The following is a 21,352-nucleotide window of genomic DNA, read 5'->3' as shown; positions in this document are numbered from 1 at the left end:
GAAAGAACTAGGCTCCCAGCAGGTACATTTTTATCTAATCATTTCCTTCTGTCCCCGTGTTGTAGGGACGATTCCAGGGCTGCTTAGCACCAGACATCAGGAAGTTCAGTTACTTCCCTAGCTACGTTGACAAAAACCTTGACATTTTCAGGCAGAAGAGGGTGCTGATGTACTGCACTGGGGGCATTCGCTGCGAACGGGGTTCTGCATACCTCAGAGCCAAGGTGAGCCACTGCAGGCCCAGCACACAGGTGAAGACCACTCCACCCACCAGCCGGTGTGGAGCTCTCCACCCCTCACTCCACCCCTCATCCCCCTGCTCACCACTAGCTGGCCAAGGGATTTGTTTTCCCTGGTACAGCTCCAGCATTGGTTTGGTAAGCATAAAACCTGAGCTTAAGTCTCCAGCACTTAGCAGTCTTGAAGACTCATCAGGTACAAAAGAGTAAGCTTAGCTGAGCAGCTCCCTTTCCTAATCCTCGTACTTGATCCTGAGAAGAGCAAATTCAGTAACGTTACATGTCCCAACAGATGCCTTCCTATATTTAGGGGATAGCAAAAATAGTTAGGCTTCCCAGGGTCTCAGAGGGTGAAGGGCCTGCCTGCTGTCATCGCTCAGCTTCCAGTAGGCAAGGTCTGGCCAGGTGGCTCCTTGACCCCTTGGTCAGCATTTTCCACCCCGTGCAGGGGCCTCTGGGAGCCCCTGGCTGGTGGGCATCGGCAGTGGATTCTCTGCTTGGACACTCACCACCACAGAACTGCTTCTAAGTCTCTGTTTTTCCTACACCCAGGGAGTGTGTAAGGAAGTGTTTCAGCTCAAGGGTGGCATCCACAAGTATCTAGAAGAGTTTCCTGATGGATTTTTCAAAGGGAAGCTGTTTGTTTTTGATGAGCGGTTTGCCCTGGCCTACAACAGTGCTGTGGTCTCAGGTAGGTCAGCCCAGGCCCAGAGCCACATTATTCCAGGTCAGAATCTATCACCATTCTAGAGTCATTGCCCAGGAAGGCAGGCCGGGACACCTGAGCATCGCCTGGAGATGTGAGGGGCACTGGGATGAAGCGGACTTCACATGGTGATGGTCATGCCATATCCTGGGTGGGCAAGTCCTGTAAATGGTCTTACTGCCACCTGCAGTGCCTGGAGCTGGACAGACAAGCTGGGTCAGGGACCTTTCCTAGAGACAGGATGTAGAATTCAGGGGATCTGAGACTTAGAGTGAGAAAATACTTCACTTCCGTCATGAGGCAGGCCAGTTGTGCCAGCTGTCCTGGGCCTCTGTCTCCAGGAGGATTCCCAGACCTGCCCCACCACGGCTGGTGCTCTGGGTGGCTCAGCTTGGCATCATGGTCATCACAGTCTCACGGGGGCATAGGTAGGCTTCCCACTCACTCTCGTATTTAATGTGTTAGCATTAACATAGCTTTTGTTACCACGCTTTGAAAGTTATTTTGCCATTTTGTATTTCCGTACAATTGGTTTCCTTGAAAACACGATGCATTTGATTTCATTCATTTAAAGTTACTTTTCATAGTCGGGGTTCATAGTCCTCATATGAGGCTGCAAGTATCCAGGGCAGAGTGAGCAGCAGATTGGCCTGTAGACACCGTGCTGTCCACGTGAGGGCTCGCTTGGAGGTCTGAACGGGAGAACAGAGAGCTGGTACACCCTTGACCTAAGGCTGGCCCTCCTTTCTCTGGGGAAAGTCCTCATCAGTTGGGTTGCAGCTTTAGGAGGGACACACATGGAGCCATGAGGGAGGAAAGGGACAGCTGCTTAGACAGGCAGATCAGCCAAATCAACCCTGGTGATCAGTGTTGTGACAAGCTGCAGCCAGACTGTCACACCCAGAGTGCACATCTGGAGATGAGAGTGGCAGGCCATGAGGGTGGTCGCTGCAGCCGGCTGGGCACACGGGGCCTCATTGGTTACAGGTAGTTAGGGAAGGAGACACAGTCCCCAGACCATGGATTGCCTTGGATACCACAGCTCAGCAGTATCTGAGTGAAAGTCATAGGTAGGCAACCTTATGGCTGCTACAGGTTCTAGAACCTTCTGGTTACAGGCCTCTTAGTAAGATTTGCTCATCTTCTCTTCTTCCCTTCTGGTCTTTGTAAAAAATTACGTTTACTCATCTGCTCATGTACATACCACAATGTATGTGTGGAGGTCAGAGGACAACCTGCAGGAAGGAGTCGGTTCTCTCCTTCCACCCAGTAGGTCGTGGGATGGAACCCAGGTCATCATTCTTGGCAGCAATTGCCTTCATCCACTGAGACATCTTGCCTGTTCACTTTTCTAATCCTTTCTCATGATGGTCTAATATTTGTTTCCTTTAAACCCTCAGATTTATAGCAAGGTATAGTATAGATCTTAAGTAGAGAACAAATGAGGGATGCGTAGAGCAAACACCCGCATGCCTGTGAGGAAGGCCAAAGACAGCACAGAAAGAAGGGAGACTGCTCTTCTCAAAGGCGACCAGCACTGGGCAGAAGGAGTTGGGTGATCAGATGCCTGGGGGGTGGCCTGGGTGGGGAGTTGTGCATTCTCCAAGTTGGATGTAATGGGGGTCATCTGTATTCAGGGGTGCTGCCCCCCTAGGAAGGGAGGTTTTCTCAGGGAGACTGTGGGGTGATACGCCGGTTCAGAAGCTCTTTCTCGGTAGAACCACAGTGGATGGAGGAAGAGGAGTCAGAACGTAGTCCTAGAAGTAGCCTCTCCACACCACCCTCACCCTCAATAAAGGCCTTTTTCCTTCTTAGCAAGAATAGTAGTTTCTTTAATCTATCTGTTTCTAATTTTTAGACAGGGTCAGTCTCACTGTACACATACCTTCCCCCCTCCCCGCCCCGCTGGCTGTCCTTGAACTTACAATCTTCCTGTCTCAGCTTACCAAGTGTTTAGGTCATAGTTGGTACCACCCTGCCTGTCTTGGAAACATTCCCTTGGACCAAAAGAGTGTATGAGATTCTAGTGAACTGAGTTATTTTAGAAATTGACTAAGTACATGCCTCCCCACTCTGTGTGTGTGTGCGTGTGTATACATGCGTGTGTGTGTGTGTGTGTGTGTGTGTGTGTGTATGTGTGTGTGTGTGTGGTGTGTGCGTGCGCGCGCGCGCGCACACTCGTGCACAGGCAAGAGAGAGAGAGAGAATAATGAGATCCTTTCTCCCTAGAATGTTCATATTGTGGAGCCCCGTGGGACCAATATAAACTCTGTTCTACTCCTCAATGCCGCCAGCTTGTGTTGACCTGTTCTGCCTGTCAAGGACAAGGATTCACAGCCTGTTGTGTCATGTGTCAAGACAAAGGGGGCAAGCAGGCTTCAGACCCCACCCAGGACAGTTTTAAAGAAGAGTGTGAGTGCACAGCCCGGAGGCCACGCATTCCGCAGGAGCAGCGTGCGTGACCCCCTGAGCCTGGGCCCGGAGCCTGCGGCTGCTGAGGCTGAACTGCTCGTTCAGCAGTCACTGGCTTCACGACGTAGAGTTACATAGCCATGTGCAGATGGTGAAGGTTGTAGAAACAAATGGAGAGTGTCCATGCTGGTCACTACCACCCTAGCAGATAGATGGCCACAGCAAAGGACCAGGAAGTCCAGCGTAGGCTACCTAATTTACCTGCTTTGATTGAGAAGATGCTAGAGCCTGGGAAAAGGTAAACCATGTGGGATCCCAGTGTTGATGAGAGATTGTCTTGAGCTTGGTGGCTCCTCGGCCGTGCAGCAGGGAGGCCCCGGCGCCACTCTAGTCCCCTGTACTGTCCATAGCCTTACAGTTTGGTGTCAGCAAACCTTCACCCTGGCAGCAAAAGTATAAAAGTTGGGCCCTGGGTATGGACTCTTAAACCAGACCAGCTTCTATCTCCCCCTGCCTCATTCTCTTCCCTGACTGCCCGAAGGCTCTGTGGCTTTGACCACCTCGTGCCTTGGAGCATTAATGAATCTGCCAACCCATCCCTTTATATGTGATCATGGCACTACTGAGTAGGGCCAGAGACCACGTGGCCTTCAGAATCTAAAGCAATTACACTTTGTTCCTTCACGGAGGTCTTTGGAAAGAGGTGGCCCATGCTTCTATTGATTAGGTTTCTTTAAAGATGGTCTTCTAACAGCTCTGCATTCCCCAGCAGTCCCTCTCTCTGCTTGTAAGCATCCTCAGGGATCCAGATGAGCAGCAGGCTTACGTCACATGTGGCACACAGGACATTCATTAGTGAGCTCATACAGCACGGTAGCGACCTAACCTCCTGGCCTTTGGGCACATGTTCCTGTCTCACAATTCTTAAGAAGCACACAGGCCATACATACACCAAATGGCTTTAATATTATTTTGCAGTTTCCAGTGATGCAGAATGCAGCTGCAGTTGTGTTTCAAGGAGAAGCTGAGTGGAGCTGGCTGTCCCTGCAGCTTGGTGCCACTCCTGGGCCTCAGTGACCACTCACAGTGCTGAGGCCCCGATGCCACTCTAGTTACCCTGTGCTGTCCATGGCCTTACAGTCCGGTGTGCAGGTCTTAGGTCAGAAGCCCCTGGCTGTGCTCTGCAGCTTTTGAGCCATCACTGTCATATCGGCTGAATCCCTAAGGAAAACACTCCCCAAAGCAACAAAAGTACTAGTTTAACTGGCACTGTGGTCTATTAAAAGGCACAAGAACAGTGTATTTTAACATTTTTACTGGCTCCCATGGTGTTAAAGGGATCCAGTAGGAATGCCAAGATTAGGTTTCAGAATAATTCCTTGTGTTGTATGTCCAGGATCTCCTAATTCCTTACCATTGGGATGTTGTACTCTGCTGTCCTTCAGAGGCTTCGTGTGTGATTTGATTTGTCTCCTAAGTGACCGGGCAGGCACTTGGTGTCTGTAAGCAGGGCCATGCTAAATACCACAGGCATGGTGGACTGGAAATTCACCCAATGGTGTTGATCTCACATAAGCCGTTGGCTCACTGCGGTATTGGAAGATGTTTTTATGTGGTTGTAAGTTTTCATCCATCATGAAGTTGGCATTCAATAAAGAAGAAATGATTTCTGACTACAGATGAGAACCTCCCAGGTGTTCACACAGCACTCATGTCTGTTGCTTGGCGTGGTAGGTTTTGAAACTCAATTCCACTATTGCCTTTTTCTCCCCCTTTCTCTTACCTGGCAGAAGGAATCCTGTGTCTTTCTGATTCTTAGAAAATTCTGGGGCTTGTCTTTCATTCTTAGGGGGTGGGGACTTGATCCTGGAATCAATTTGGCAGCTTTAATCTTGATTTTAACGTTTCAAGTGGGGTTGAAAAATCATGAATCTATGTTCTTTTACTGAGCTGCTATGCTCAAATCTGAAATAAATTGTTTCACCATGCTTCCAAACTAGGTGGGAAGTGTTGTGTGCTGATGCATTCATGTTGTAAGTGCACCTAAGCACCAAAGCACGGCCGCCAAGGGCCCCTGGGCTGTCTCTGCCAGTGTCACGCTGTCTGCAGCAAGGCCTGCCAGCTTGAGGGCTTCTGCATTTTTAAATAATTATCAGACTGAACTTCTGTGACTAAAGAAAACCTTCACATTAACCATATTTTATAAAAGGTCCAACTACAGTCACTAGTTACCCTAAACCTTAGTGCACAAAGAACTGAACCACAAGAGTTCACGCCAACATTTGCCTCCTGGTCTCCACTGGGGAACACACATTATCGGTAGAACACGTCCAGTTCATAGGCGTGGGCGTCCCTTTGCGCACTAGACACCGCTGCGGCACTTGGGAATAATAGGCCCCGTCAGGTCTGCGAGCCTCCTCTTCCTCACTACAAAGGAAGGAGAGAGATGTGAGGCAGCTGCCATGCCCAGGCCCAAGTGACCCTGGCTTCACAAGGTCAGAGCGCTTCCCAAGGACAGCTACAAGAAGGGCTGTATAGTTTGTTCCTGGTTACTAATGAGTCTGTGGTATCCTCCTCACATCTCTTCTAAATGTCTGACCACACAACCCCTCTGTCCTCCCCGAATCCCCTCCCCCATTCTTCACCTTTCACCTTTACCAGTTTGCCTACAGGGACTCCACAGTTGAAGACTGGATCTGAGCAAAATTAACATTAGCTAGTCCTAAGAATGGGGTCTTAGCCTGCTAAAAATGTTTTCCCTTGCTCCTTCTGGGAGTGCCTGGCCTGCCTTCTGCTTATGTTAATAACTGAAAATTGCCTGCAATTGTCATGCCCCCTCATATTTTAACAGTGACATTTCCCCAGGAGCAAGACAATTCATGCTCAAATGCTGTTCACATGACAGGTAAACCTGTAGACGGGGAACTGGGAGCCAGGAGGTTGCAGACAGGAGATAAAGGCTTAGTGAATGGCTAGGACCAAAGGGATCCTATGGCAAGCTATGTTCACTGCAAGAGAACACAAGGTCAGGGAAGGCCATAGATGAGCTAGAGTACAACCAAGGGGCCTGCTGATGTGTGTGGCGGAGGCAGGTAACCATTGCTACCTGTCAGTCAGTATAAGATGGTTTCTACTTGCAAAGCTGAGGTGGATGTGCAGTCACCAGCTCAGCCCATGGGTTTCAATACCTCAGTCAACTCGTACATGACTCAGATGGGGCAGGTATGTTGTGAAGGTATGGTCACAGGTCACAGATGCTCAGTGTAGGTCCCTACCCACTTCCCTCATCCCGGGTGAGAAGGCGGAATGCAAACCAGGATAGGTAGGCAATCTGGAAGGAAGACATCATCTAGCCACATTCCTGAAGGTGACTAACCGTGTCACACAGTTTGGGAATCTTAAAGGAACAAAAACCAAAATCCAAAGAACAGAAGAGTCTTGTACAGATGTGCAGTTTCTATAAATGAGCCCATCGCTCACATTAACTGTGCAAGCATGTCCTCGGGCTACCCTTACCTCTCCGTACCTATGGTATAGAGTCATCCACATACTTGTAGAGCCAGGATTTGAACAGAAGCCCCTCTAACGGCTCTGGGCTCTCTACGTTGTCATTTGCACTCCACAGGAAAGGAAATGGTAAAGAGAGTATGATGTTTGCTTAAAGCTAGAAAACTAGTAATAAACAGTGTGGTGCCACACCCCTGTGATCTCACCTCCCTGTGGGAGGTGGAGGTAAGAGCATCAAGAGTTCAAGGCTAGTCTCTGCAACATAGCAAGTTCAAGACCAGCCTCTGCTACATGAAACTGTCTCAGAAAAAGAGCAAAGCTAGGACCAGAAAGAGCTAAGACTTGTTACTTGAGTCTCAGCCTAGTGCCTCTCTCGGTAGTTTGATTACATGTCCATGTCTGTTCTGATCCTCACAGGATCAGCTCTCCTCTGTTAGAAAAGAAAGCCATAGTCCTATTTGCAGAGCTAGGATTGCACCTGTGGTCACTGACTTTGATGGAAAGTACAGGAGACCAGGTTGGGGAGGCAAAAGGTGAGAGGGATGGACTCCCATTACTCTTCCTTGTTGTATCTATGAGGCTAGATCTGAGTGCATGGTCCTAAGAACTAACTTTCACAGTAAGGGGCGCCCATGTACTCAGCTGTTGTGTCCAAGAAAGAGAAGCCATCCACCATAAAAGTTCTAGCAAGTGACTTGGAGTAGAAGCCAACATATTTGTTACTTCCTTTTCTTTCCTTTTTCTTCTTTTTCTCTTAAATCCCCATGCTCACCATGGCAACAGCCACAGGCTCCCTTGTTTATTAGCAGAGCCAGAGGAGATCTCCAGTCATCAGGACCCACCTCCACTCGTTGTCTGAGCTCCCTTTTACTACTTATGGGCAAACGAATCTTTCTACCATGTCTTAGGAAGTTCTCTGTACTCATTTATGTAAGTCAGCATCTGCCTGGTGCTATGTGAACCAAGGATGAAGGTACAAACAGTAAGTCACCTCGACAGATCACAAGTGTCCGCACACCTCTGAGGTGTGAGAGGCCATGTGGATGAAGTGACCCAATCTTCCTAGGATGGGCAGAAGGTAGGTCAGCTAGGTTGTAAAGGAAGAAAGGGTGGAGAAGTGGGAAATCCTTCTCTATAAGGACGCTTGCTGGGGGCACCCAGGCTGCCTGGAATGGATGGTTAACCTAGCAAGATGCTTGTCAGGATGTCACGAGGAGCCAGCCCTCTCTAGATGACGTACAAAGCAGAACTCTGAGACTTCTTTCTGTTCAATCCTTGGTTCTTCCTACTACAGACCGGTGTTTTCACTAAAAAGTGGGGATAAAAACAGCAGGTCGAGGCCGGTTGTTGGTAGTATGGGAAGCTATGTGGGTTAGTAATGTGGACAATGTTCAGAACAGAGCCTGGTACATTGCGGTGTGTACCACAATTCTGTGAAGGGACATGGGAGCCACATGGGGGAGTTGAGCCTGAGCAATGGCAGCTGGCAAGGCCTCTAAGTAGCAGAGCGGAGGGGCCAGCTGTGGGAAGAGTGCTGCTGAGAGGTGCCCATCCAAAGGACCTGAAGTCAAGGAAGCTGCAGAGGAGCGTGGCCCGTTGGACTGGAGGCTGGATGGGAGTTGCAGAGGCTACTGACTGACAGGAATCGGGGCAGCATCCAGGAGATAGCTAAATCTCTACTTGGGATAACTGCCCTTCATGGCACTTGCCCTAATGGTTTCAGGATGAGAGGAAACTGATTTGGAATCCAGCGGGTCCACAGTTACAGTTAGGCAGAATTATTACCCCAAAGATCCAAAGCCAGTGTATCACAGAGACGTACATAGCACTACTCACAGTTGCCAAGATGAGGAATGGGTAAAGAAAATCTATCAACAGATGAGTGGGTGAAGAAAATATGGGATCTATGCATGACACTGTCTGACCTTAAAGAACACCAGAACTCTGCCGTCTGCCATAGTGTGAGGATATCATGCTAAGAGAAACAGCTGGGTGCAGAAAAACAGATCCTCCACACCCTCGAATACAAGTAGAATCTGAAGAAATCCAGCAACAGAAGACCAGTAGAATACTGGGTACAGCAGCTGGAGAGTGAGGGGAGGGGTGGTGAGAGTGGGGACAAAGGTCAAAATATCAGGGAAGTAGGTGACTTTTTTGTTTGCTTTGTGACCTTCACACATGGTGTGTTGAACATTTTAAAATTGAAAGTCCATCTCAACTGATATTACCACAGAAAAATATTGAGGGGCCAGATACAATAACTTGATATTATAAATTATTCTACATTTTAGTGTGTACCTCATAAATATATGCAATTATAACTTGTTAATTGATTGTTAAAAATTAAAAGCTGATTTGAGGTTTGCTCCTGAAGTGCCTGTTAGAAAGGCGTTGGGATTACGGTAAAGGAGAGACGTTCTGCTTGTCAATGTGTTGTTTTCTGCACACCTCCCCACCCCCACTCCTGCTACTACCTAACTTGGAGGCTACAGTTTAGATTTTGTTAAGGGTGTGCTGGTGGCAGGTTTGGAAGGCCTGAGAGTCACTCTTAGCCTGGCCTGGGTTATAAATAACATGGAGACAAGAGTCACCTGAGGCTCTACTGCGGGATGGATAAGAGGTGACATCTCAACTCTGACCTTTAACCATACCCTGTTGTTCTATAAGCATCTACAGAACAGTTCGCTTGGAGCTGGGGGGGAGGGGGAGACCAAAAGATGCAACCTGGTAGGCTGTCACAAGCACTGCCAAAGGATGAGCCCACCTGCTGGCCCAAGTACTGCAGGGGCCCCAGTGCCAAGCCATTGACCAGCCCTGAGGCAAGCAGGAAGGACATCAGAGAGGCCTGCTCCCTTCCCATGTGTGCTCTAGCACAGCATTGCTGACAACCACAGTACCAAGAGACTAGCAGGAGGGTTTCACGATAAACCATCCATCTGGGAAGCCTGGGAGCCTAATTTACCACAGCATGGCAGCAGCAGGTAGCCACCAGGCTGGGAGAATGGTAGACATTTTTCTTTGGCAGGAAGAAGCCAATTGTACTAGTTGGAATCTGAAGTAGTTCTCATAATGGAATTAGCAAAGGAGTACCCAATTACATTTCAAACGGGAAGTTAGATGAAGTGAGGATAGCCTGTGCTGCTGAGAATATCCTCCAGTGAGAAACATCAAGGGAGCGACTACACAGGTAGGTCGCTGGGGTACCTAGAGGCCACTGTCATCATTTCATCTTGGCATCTCTGTTCAACAAACAGCCATGGTTCCTGTCCCCCACATGGCTTCACTGAAGTTTATTTGGTTTGTCCCAAGTCCAGTCATAGTCCATCACTGAGGGAAGTCAGAGAAGGAACTCAGGGCAGGATCCTACAGGCAGGAACCGAAGCAGAGGCCATAGAGGAACATTGCCTACTGGCTTGCTCCCCCTGGCTAGCTATCTTTCCTATACAAACCAGGACCATTTTCCCAGGGTGGTGATGACCCCCTCACAGGAATCATTAATAAAGAAATGCCCCACAGGCTTGTCTGGAGGGCAATCAGATGGAGGCAGTTCCTTAGCTGACATTCCCTGTGGCCACACAACTTTAGCTTGTGTTGAGTTGACATTAAAACTAAAGAGTACAACATCCTATAGGCCAAGCCCCCTATTAAGGCTTGTACCCCAGTCCTTCCTAGAGCTTCAGGGTCACCTCCTGACCATCTCTATCAGCCTCTTTTCCCCTTTCAAGGCTGGCCAAAGACCCTCCTTACCAGGATGCTTTGCTCAGCTGCCTTCTGCTCTCATAAATCACTTCCTCATGCTTGTTGGACAGAGCTTGCAGGCCTTCTGGAGTTTTTTGTTTTTTTTTTTTTTTTTTTTTTTTTTTTTAAGAGCTGGGGACCAAACCCAGGGCCTTGTGCTTGCTAGGCAAGCACTGTACCACTGAGCTAAATCCCCAACGCCTTCTGGAGTTTTTAAGCATGCCGTTGAGTCTTTTCCCCTAAAAGGTGGCAAGCCTTCGTACATCCAAGAACTAGTCTTTCTATCATGCCAGGTCACCCAGCACAGCCTAGTCACACCAAGGTTTCTCCAAAAAAGTGACTAAAAATGGCTGTGACCCAAGCCAAGATCCCCAACCACCTCAGGCTTTAGTCTTAAGTAGGGAAGTGGAGAGTGAGCTTGCAGTCCAGTCAGCTCGAGCTTTGAAACCCCTACAGCAGCCTTGGGGAGCCCTTGTGATGGGAATTGGGTCTATGGCTTGGAATCTAAGTCTCAGAACTTATACCAAAAAGATTCCGGTATACCCCTGCAGACTAGTCATCTGGTATACCCCAGCAGTGCTCATGGCTAGTCATCTGAGAACTCTTTCTGCCAAAGAAGGAACTTCTGTCTGTGATTCAGAGAAGACGAGTGACAGTAGGCACTGAGTAACATGTCGAATGCTTCATCTATAACTAGGGGGGAATGTGAGATCATTGCTTCTCAGAATAATTCTCAGGGTTTTAAAGTGTTGGTTCACACCCAGATCACAGCTGGGCCTGCAACAATACTCTGATAGCTGGCCTTATCCAGTGATTCTGTTGAATCATCACTTCTGTGCTGTGTTAAGTTTGCGTTGTATTTATATTTGATCTTACTTTGTTTCAAATAATGGCACCTCGGATAAACCAAGACAGAGATATTTTTCTAGGCTCTGGAAAAAGTGGCCTGTGGCGTGAGCAGTGGACAAAGAGCTCTTCAGGTTATGATAAGAGCAGGAGTCTGTGTCCCCAGCATCCTCAGCACATCCTGAAGTTGAAGAACTTGCCTGGAAGTGTGTGTAAGTCTGCATTCCATGGTGAGGTCTGTAAGTGCCCGCCTTTTTCTGGTGCTTTGGGAAATCAGTGTCTCGTGTGTGTGTGTGTGTGTGTGTGTGTGTGTGTGTGTGTGTGTGTGTGTGTGTGTATGTGTGTGTGTGTGTGTGTGTGTGTGTGTGTGTGTGTGTGTAAACTTGGTTTTCCACGGGCATCTGACAGCCTCTGACCATCAGCTGAACCTCCAGGGTTAAGCTCTTTTCATTTTGCAGAAGGTTGGAAGTTATAGAGAACCCTTGGTAGAGCCTGTGAGGATTTGATGAAAACAGTGTTTTCTTGGTTGATGACACTCAGGGTAAATGTCACCATTAGTCAAGTTGACAATATAAACCTGTCTCATGCCTTGCTTTTCCTTCTGACTCTCCCACAGATTTGTCAGACCCACTGCCTTCGTTTCACACCATGTCCTGTTCTCCTTAGTAGCATCAGGAACACGTGGTAAGTGACTCCACCTGGGACTCGTGAGCAGTTAGCACGTGGGAACAGGTGGGGGACCCATGTTGCCTTTCATTCTGAGAACTATGCGCGTGCTTGATGAAGAGGACAGACTTTTTCCCTCTTTGTGGAAAAGGAGTCAAAGGATGCCCTGAACAGACACTGAGGGGATGTGACTTACTTTCACGTTTTATTTTTATTATTAGTGTTACATGTGCATGTGGAGGTCAAAGGGCAACTTTATGGGTTCTAGGGATTGAACTCAGTTCACCAAAGCATATTCAGTGAGCGCATTCACTCACCGAGCCATCTTGCTTGCTCTGCATTTACTTTTCTATGAACTACACATTTCTGACTTTCCCTTGGGAGCCACATGGAGTCTCCTGGGCAGTGGCATTTGATGATGGTGTTGGCTTTTGGTGATGGCATTAGCTGAGAGCTTTGGGAAATCAGTGTGACCTAGAGAAGGGTCTTCTAAAGAGGAGCAGACCCTAGATTAGCCTGTGCACCCCAACATTTCATTTCCTCTAGCTGACATGCTGAACTCTTGGCCCAGTCAGTGCTGAGCTGGGCTAGGAAGGAGAGGCCTTTTCTCTTGGTCCTGAAGGCAGGCAGCTCACAGACTTGGGGGGAGGGGGAGATGTGTTTTAACACAGAACAAGATGTGATACCCATGAAAGTCAGGAGTGTGACCCCGTAAACCTCTCCTGGAGTGCGGTGGGTAGATAAGATGGCAGAATACAGGCATGTACTCACCAAGGTCGTTGTTGTTCATCATGGCGTTGGATGCCCGCAGCCGGGGCCCCTGCTGGGTAAAGTGGTAGCCAAATTTGAGGAGTGTTGTGTTTTTCTCCAACATGTTCACGATCTCCATTTCCACTTTGTTGCCCAAAGGCTGGCTCTTTGGTTTTTTGAAAAAAAGAAAAACAAATCAGTAATTACACAAGTGCTTTTACCTAAGCTACCTCTCCACATGGAAGCCCTCAGTGTTTGTGTGCAGAGTGTTACCTGCTCTCAAAGAGTGAAGCTGTGCAGAGAAGCCGACATAAAAAGAAAGCTGGTGTCATTCAGCATGCTTAAAGGCAGGACGATTTCCCCAGTTCCCCAGAAGCAGGAAAATGCCACCATGCCTACTTTTAACAGAACTGCTCTAGAGGTCCTGGCCAGAAAACTGAGCAAGAAAAGAAAGACATCTAAGCTAAAGACGAGGGCACCTATTAGGATCATCTAATCTTGGATCTAGAGAATCCCAATACACACACACACAGACACACACACACACACACACACACTCATACACACACAGACATACACATTCATACACACATACACTCATACACACACACACTCATACACACACACACTCATACACACACAGACATACACATTCATACACACACACACTCATACACACACACATACACATTCATACACACATTCACTCATACACACACACATACACTCACACACACATTCACACATACACACACTCATACACATACACACTCATACACACACATACACACACTCATACACATACACTCACACACATACACACATACACACACACTCATACACACACACTCATACACACACATACACACACTCATACACATACACTCACACACATACACACACACATACACACACTCACACATACACACATACATATACACACTACATACACATACACACACACTCACACACACATACACACACACATATGCACGCGTGCGCCAATTTGTTTCATCAAGCATATAGAAAATAAAAGCAACAAATAAAACACATCTGCATGTCAAGTATTAATTCAAGAAAAAAACTACAAGACAGCATTGAGTGCCATCAAAGGACACCTATGAATTAACCTATGAAGTATAAAGCCAGCAGCCCATGCCCACGGGCCAGAAATCTGCTACTGCTAATGAGGTGATGCCAAACTGATCCATGGTATCAGTGGGGTCTTTTATTAAAATTTCCACATTCATTTTTCTTATCCCTCAAAAATGGACAAGGTGATCTAGAAATCTCATGTCAATGCAAGTGATCTTAAAACAGTGTGAGGACTCAAACACTTCTGATTTCAAAGTTAACTATCAAATCTGTGGTAGACTTTGTAATGCTGGGGTAAGGCAGACATGAGACTGAAGGAAACAGAAGCGAGTCCAGCCGTGAGCCTGTACATCTCTTCAGATGGCTTTACAAGGGGGAGCTGAGAAAACAGAATGAAGCCATGTGGTGGCACAAGCAAAAGAACGGATTTAGCCCCTTGACTCACCAATACATCAATATCAATTCACAATGTTTCCGAGAGGGCTGAGGCAGTGACTCAGTGCATAAGTGTGCTTGCTGTACAGGCAAAAAGGGACTGAGTGCAGATCCCAGCACCCTGAAACAGCCAGCCATGACCATGTGTGTCTGTAACTCCAGTGCTGCGTGCTGAGTGGAGACCGGAAGAGCTCTCCCGTCTCAAAGGAATAAAGAAGGTAAAGGACACCCAAAGGCCTCCTCTGGCCTGCGGATCAAAGATCTAACGATAAGAACTAATGCTATGATACCCTCAAAACATTTGTTCAAACGTTTGTGACCTTAGCAATGGTTCGTTAGGTACGACAGCTATAGCACAAACATCAGAAGGAGAAAATGAATTAGTGTTATGCTAATAGAACACTACCAAAGAAGTTCCCATCTACGCTCATGCAAGCAACTCTAATTAAACCCAGTGGGTGACACTCTGAAAGACGACATGAAGGTAGGAGGGTGACATGTTGGAAAGAAGACATATTCCAGTGGAAGACAGAGGGGGACGAGCTAGCAGGGAGATGTGAAAACTATTCATTATAAACATATACACGGCTGTCAAATAATTTAAGAATGGGTGGTGGTGGTAGTGGTGGTGGCAAAAAGACAGGCCAGGAAGATGACCCCATGTAAAGTTTTTACTGCATCAGCATGAGTTCAGGTGCCCGGCTCTGATGTCAAGGCCACACACAGCAAGGAGCATGCTCAGAACCCACGTGCTGAGGGGCAGAAACTGGCAGACCCTGAAAGTTCACAGGCCAGCCACTCTAGCCAAAGTGAGGTTTACAGATTCAACAGGAAAACCTGTCTCAAAAGATACAGGGCAATAGAGAGAGCTGTTGTTGACCTCTGGGTTCACACATGAGTGCACAGCACATGTACTTTCATATACACACCCACACATATATCACACACACACACATGCATCACACACACACATGCACATACATCACACACGCACCACACACACACATGCCACACACATGCATCACACACAAACACACCCACATGCACACACACACATGCATCACACACAAACATACCCACACACATGCATCACACACACATGCATCACACACACACCACACACACACACATACATCACACACACACATGCATCACACACACATGCATCACACACACACACCACACACACACCATACACAAACACACACATATATCACACACATACATCACACATAAACATACCCACATGCACACACCCACACACACGCATCACACACACATGCATCACACACACACCACACACACATACATCACACACACACATGCATCACACACACACATACATCATACACATACATGCATCACACATACACCACACACACATACATCACACACATACATCACACACACATGCATCACACACACATGCATCACACACACACATACATCACACACAAACACACCCCCACACCCACACACACACATACATCACACACACATGCATCACACACACATGCATCACGCACACACACCACACACACATACATCACACACACATGCATCGCACACACACATACATCATACACATACATGCATCACACATACACCACACACACATACATCACACACACATGCATCACACACACACATACATCACACACAAACACACCCCCACACCCTCACACACACATACATCACACACACACATGCATCACACACACACCATACACAAACACACACATATATCACACACATACATCACACATAAACATACCCACATGCACACACCCACACACACGCATCACACACACATGCATCACACACACACCACACACACATACATCACACACACACATGCATCACACACACACATACATCATACACATACATGCATCACACATACACCACACACACATACATCACACACACATACATCACACACACATGCATCACACACACATACATCACACACCCCCACACCCCCACACCCACACACACACACATACATCACACACACACATGCATCACACACAAACACACCCCCACACACACACCACACACATACATCACACACACATGCATCACACACACACACACACACACCACACATACATCACACACACATGCATCACACACACACACACACACACACACACACGAATGCACCGGAGTGGAAAGGATAACATGGAATGGAGAAGGTTGTAAAGGTATAGTATATCTGGTAAGGGCTAGTATATAAAGATGCAAATAAATAAATTAGAAATAGACAAAGCATTTGAACAGAAATTCCGTAAAGTAGATGTATGAGGGGCTGAGAGAAGGCTCAGTGGTTAAGAGCACTGGCTACCCTTCCAGAGGACCTGGGCTCAATATCCAGCACCCACACGGTGTCTCACAAACTCTGGAACTCCAGTTCCAGGGGATCAAATGCCTCCACGGGCACCAGGTATGCATAAGTGTATAGACCTATACATTGAGAGTTCATGCAGTGAAGAACTGTCCAATGAGGGAAGATTCCCTAAGTGGAAGGTAGCTGCCTCTCTCTAGAGTCTTCCTTAACATCATTAGTAGGGAAGGCTGGGGCTTCATGATCTCTAGACGTCATGGGCTGTGGGCTGTGACCCTGTGAGTAACTTGCTTGGGTGGAATAAAAAGAGTGGACAAAAGACAGCAAGAAGCCCCGAGCGAGAGGGCTGGGCTGAGCTGGGCTGGGCGGGGACTAAACTGGCAGAGTTCGGTCAGTGAAGAACTCTGGCCTCCTTTCAGATTTACTGGGGGATTAGATAAATCCCTTGTGGATAAATTAATCTAAGTTTTCACATCAAATGATTGGATGGAGAGAAGCAGAGCCTTCCTTCATATCGCCCCCCTTTCTATCTCCCCTGTCCATGGATGTACCCCACCCCCATGCCCATGGCTGCACCCCCTGCCCCCATGCCCATGGCTGCACCCCCTGCTCCCATGCCCATGGCTGCACCCCCTGCTCCCATGCCCATGGCTTCACTTCTGGGCATAAAATCCAGGGCAGAAATAGACAGGGCTGGCCTGTTTTGTTGCCTTTTCCCCCTAAATAGATTTATATCATATTTATTTTCTGCAACTTCCCATTCTGTTTACTATTTTGCAGAAAATTCCCAAGCTAGTACTGGAGAACCACCACCTTGTTTTTTTTGTTTGTTTGTTTGTTTTTTGTTTTTTTTTGTTTTTGTTTTTTTTTGTTTTTGTTTTAAACTGCTTCTTGGGGTGCCCCTGAGATGCTGCAGTGCAGACAGCTGTCTGCATCCACACCTCGTCCCACACAAGGCAGTGCAGTGGACTCTGCCGGAGAAGAGAGATTATTCTACAGTTGACTAGTGTTGGGTTGAGAGAGAAGCACACTTCGGTGGTAGCAGCTTATGTCCTCGCCTGCTTACAGCGACTGAGGGTTTTCAGTTTGATGAGATTGTGACAAAAGCCTCAGGTGTTGAGGTCTATGATGAGGGCCTGGTGGCTGTGACCCTGGATGTCAGACCATTCCTTCGCTCATTTGACAGTCCACTTTATCGTGACCTAGAGGACATGTGCAGCTGGAGCACCGAAAATACATCCTCGTGCCAGGTGCGGTGTCACACACCTTTAATCCCAGCACGAGCAGATCTCTGTGAGTTCAAGGCCAGCGTGCTCTACATAGTGAATTCCAGAACAGCCAAAACTATATAGTGAGACTATATATACTTAGTCTCAAAAAAAAAAAAAAAAAAAAGAAGAAGAAAGAAAAGAAAGAAGAGACATCAGCCAGGTATCCTGGAAGTACTTGGCCAACACCAGGGCCATATGCCACCTCTCACTGGCATAAGCATCACTCTGTTTGCAAGCTGCCAATTCTGCTCTGCCGACACACCACTGGGGAAGAAGCTCACCACCTGAGGGACACCTGCTTTGTCCTGGGGTAGCGCTGCTGATTAGAAAGGCCTTCCTCACCAAAGTGCTACAACGTAGAAGAGTACAGGGGACGAGTATGGCAGTGATTTAAGGTAGTCTGCATCGAGGAGTGGAGAGGGATAACTGACTTGAAGTATATTTTGAAAAAAAGAAATCACATGAGAATGCTTGCCCCAGACGCCATAGGTTGCTGAATAAAAATCCCAGTGCCAGATATGAGATTACCTCCCTTTGAGTCTTTGTTCAGTGGTGTCTTAGAGACGCCCCCAAACAATATAGGCTATTGCTTATATCCCACCAGAACTTGATGGTGAGACCAGATTGCGGAAGACACCACACAGTTTGGTCCCGGGGCATGGGGAGATCAAGTTGGTACTGACCAGGGAGAGTCTTTCGGGTGGGCTAGCATTCATAGTACTCGGAAGTGCTGTGAAGGCTGCTGGAAGGTGGGGTTAGCCACAGTCTTACAAGATAGGTCCAATAACAGGCACAGATGCTGCGGGTAACCTACTGCTCTCTGGCTGGATTAGGGCCTACTCCACGGGAGGAAATGCATGCCCTGTGTTATAAATCTGGTCAAGAACCCATGGCTGGTGAGCTCCCAGAACCCAAAGGTGAATTTACTGCTATTATTCTGCTAAATGGGCACAGTACTGAACTATCCTCCAAGCCTGTATTCTTTCTACCCATGTATCAGTGCAGTTTTCATACCAAATTAGAGAAGTTTCTTTGTGCAATGGCAGGTAATAGAACCAGTCAAAGTCAGAGAATAAGTGTCACGGAGTTACTCATCCATGGATGGGACATCTGTATCCCGCCCCAAGGCTCAATGACCACCATGAAAGAGGGAACAGAAAGACTGTGAGAGCCAAAGGTCAGGAGGACTGAGGCACTGTCATCTGGACATGACAGGTCCCCCTGAAGCCATGGATTCACAGCAGCCCTGGCTGCCTGCACGAGACCAGCACAATCAAACCAGTCAGCAATCCAGAGGAGGGACTGCGCCCACCTCTAGCTGAAGAGCCATTGATGGCTGATGGCTGAAGGAAGAGAGAGTCAGTTTTCTTTATGGATGCTATCCTGACAGGCAGAGCACACTCCAGGGGACAGCCCTATTCAGGAGTACATGGGCTAACTGGTTTCAGTGGGAGATATACATACATACATACGTACATACATACATACATACATACATACATACATACATATGCATATATGTATATGTATGTATATATGACATGGTCCCACTAGGTGTGGGTAGAGAATGGACCTGGGAGGAGTTAGGTATGAATATGATCAAAATATATTATATATGAAATTACCAAAGAATTATAAAAATAGGCCTGAAAAATTCCTTTGTCTGCCTCCCTTAAAAGGTAGAGCCTAGTCCACCTCCTCCTGAGTGTGTGTTGTGCCTACAAGAAAATATAAGAATAGACTTGCTTCAGATTCCAAGGCTGGGCCGTCAGAGACAGGGTTTTCTTCTTTGGCTTGGATTGCATGTTCTAGGGGAAGTTCACCAGCTCGGCTGCCCTGAATCCCCAGCCCCTGAGCACATTTGTTGAGTGTTGGCTTATCCCAGAGCTCTGAGGCTAAGCTTTGGGGTCATTTGTGACACAGCTATAGATAACAGATGTACTCCCAGACAGCGCTGAATTAGAGAAAAATCAGACACAAATAAATTAACTTGGAAAAACAACATGCATGAATGCACAATCCATTTCCTATGGCCTCTGTTCAAAATAGCAAGCAGGCTCCCTGTCACATAGCAGAGGGAAAGTGGGACCTGTAATCAATACACCCAGATGGTGAACACATCCTCATTCGAGGGGTCGTGTTTCCAGGCCTGGTCTGTTCTGAGGAACTCTGAAAGACTGGGGAGGGACTGACTGCTGGGTACATCACTGTTGGGGGTGCGGGGGGCGGGAATCAGGAAGCAGAGCAATGCTGAGGGATGGGGGTCTCCAAGCACCCTGTGTTTAGAGTCTACTTCATGGGCAGGGTAAAGCTTTTTCTCTCCAACATACAGCCTGGATGCCGGTTCTGTCTTGGACAACGGCCTGTGACTACAGCAAACCCCACTCCTCAGGTCCTCCATTTCCCCACCTATAAAGGAGAGCTGGTGAGATACTCAGTGCTTTTCAGCCCAGCCCAGGCCTCTTTTGCTCCCCACCCTTGCCGGCTTTGGGCAGTTTTGGGCAGAAGCAGAACATTGCCTGGAGATAAGGAGAAGCACTGAGTAAACAAACTGGTTGCCTCAGCATCCATGTCACCCCGGGTAGAATGCCCCAAGTCCCTTTCTTTGGCCGTAAAAGGAGAAAGAAGGAGAGTCTCTCAACACAGGTTACTGTTCCAAGGACTGAGGCAAATACTCCGGCCTTCAAGGACCTCGGTGATGAACCAAGGAGGAGGGATAAATCAATGCCTCTTGTCACCTCCTCCTGGTTCCTCCCTCTCACCCAGGCCACCATGAGAAGACAACTGTTTGTCCAGGGCTCCTGGGACACACTGTAACACACACATGGCCCTTTTCTGAGCCTGAGTCTGTGAAGCCTCCAACCCAAGCCTGTCTTCCCCCTCTCAACCCTTTCTCACCAGGCCCTATTCCAGCCTGAGGACCTCAGTTAGGCAGGAGAGCCACCCAAGGGCCAGAAGGCTTGGTTGTAGCTTCTGCTGGCCTCTTAGACTTCTCTTCGCTCCTGATCTTACCTGTCCAGCCAGTGGCCATCTTGCCATGGCAGGGTCTACATGCTTACCCACAAGGCCCTTTGCCTCTTAATCCCCCCCAGTTCTACAGGCTTCTTTTGGACCCCCAAAGTCCTACCTGGATGGGCTCCAGGCTCTACTTCCTTCTCCTCTGGTTGCCCCCACGTCTTTCCTTTGAGACATCTTCCACTCTCTGGATTTATTCTGATGCTTTCTTTCTTCTTCCTGACACCTTCTCTGACCATTTTTTTGACTATGGTTGCTCCCTCAACTGGCTCTCACCCACACCCAACCCCATCTGGTACAGAAGCACCGCATACAAAGGTCATTT

At 47.9% G+C, this 21,352-nt stretch overlaps 2 protein-coding genes across 22 annotated transcripts in view; one reads left to right on the top strand and one right to left on the bottom strand.

The window, feature by feature from the left end:
* The window catches only part of Tstd2 (thiosulfate sulfurtransferase like domain containing 2), a 44,164-nt gene that overhangs the window by 17,662 nt on the left and 5,150 nt on the right, over window positions 1–21,352 (top strand). For 4 of the 18 annotated variants that reach the window (XM_006238086.4, XM_006238084.3, XM_006238085.5 and 1 more), the window contains exons 8-10: window positions 66–224; window positions 792–930; window positions 11,532–18,534. In XM_006238086.4, the coding sequence (XP_006238148.3) occupies window positions 66–224; window positions 792–930; window positions 11,532–11,863 (630 nt within the window). In that variant the 3' untranslated portion in view covers window positions 11,864–18,534. Of the gene's footprint in view, window positions 1–65; window positions 225–791; window positions 5,036–11,531; window positions 18,535–21,352 lie in introns of those variants that run through there. The other 14 variants (XM_063287911.1, XM_063287914.1, XM_006238089.4 and 11 more) reach the window with 9 other exon arrangements.
* Window positions 4,301–21,352, bottom strand: part of Tmod1 (tropomodulin 1) — a 77,502-nt gene continuing 60,450 nt past the window's right edge. For 3 of the 4 annotated variants that reach the window (XM_063287195.1, XM_039109314.2, XM_039109315.2), the window contains 2 exons: window positions 12,886–13,030; window positions 5,530–5,784 (listed from right to left, as the gene is read on the bottom strand). In XM_063287195.1, coding sequence (XP_063143265.1) covers window positions 5,720–5,784; window positions 12,886–13,030 — 210 coding nt within the window. In that variant the 3' untranslated portion in view covers window positions 5,530–5,719. Of the gene's footprint in view, window positions 5,785–12,885; window positions 13,031–21,352 lie in introns of all 4 variants that reach the window. The other variant, NM_013044.2, reaches the window with a different exon arrangement.

The sequence above is a fragment of the Rattus norvegicus genome, chromosome 5 (assembly GCF_036323735.1).
Source record: "Rattus norvegicus strain BN/NHsdMcwi chromosome 5, GRCr8, whole genome shotgun sequence".
NCBI classification, from domain to species: domain Eukaryota; kingdom Metazoa; phylum Chordata; class Mammalia; order Rodentia; family Muridae; genus Rattus; species Rattus norvegicus.
This window is presented reverse-complemented; position numbering and strand designations above follow the sequence as displayed.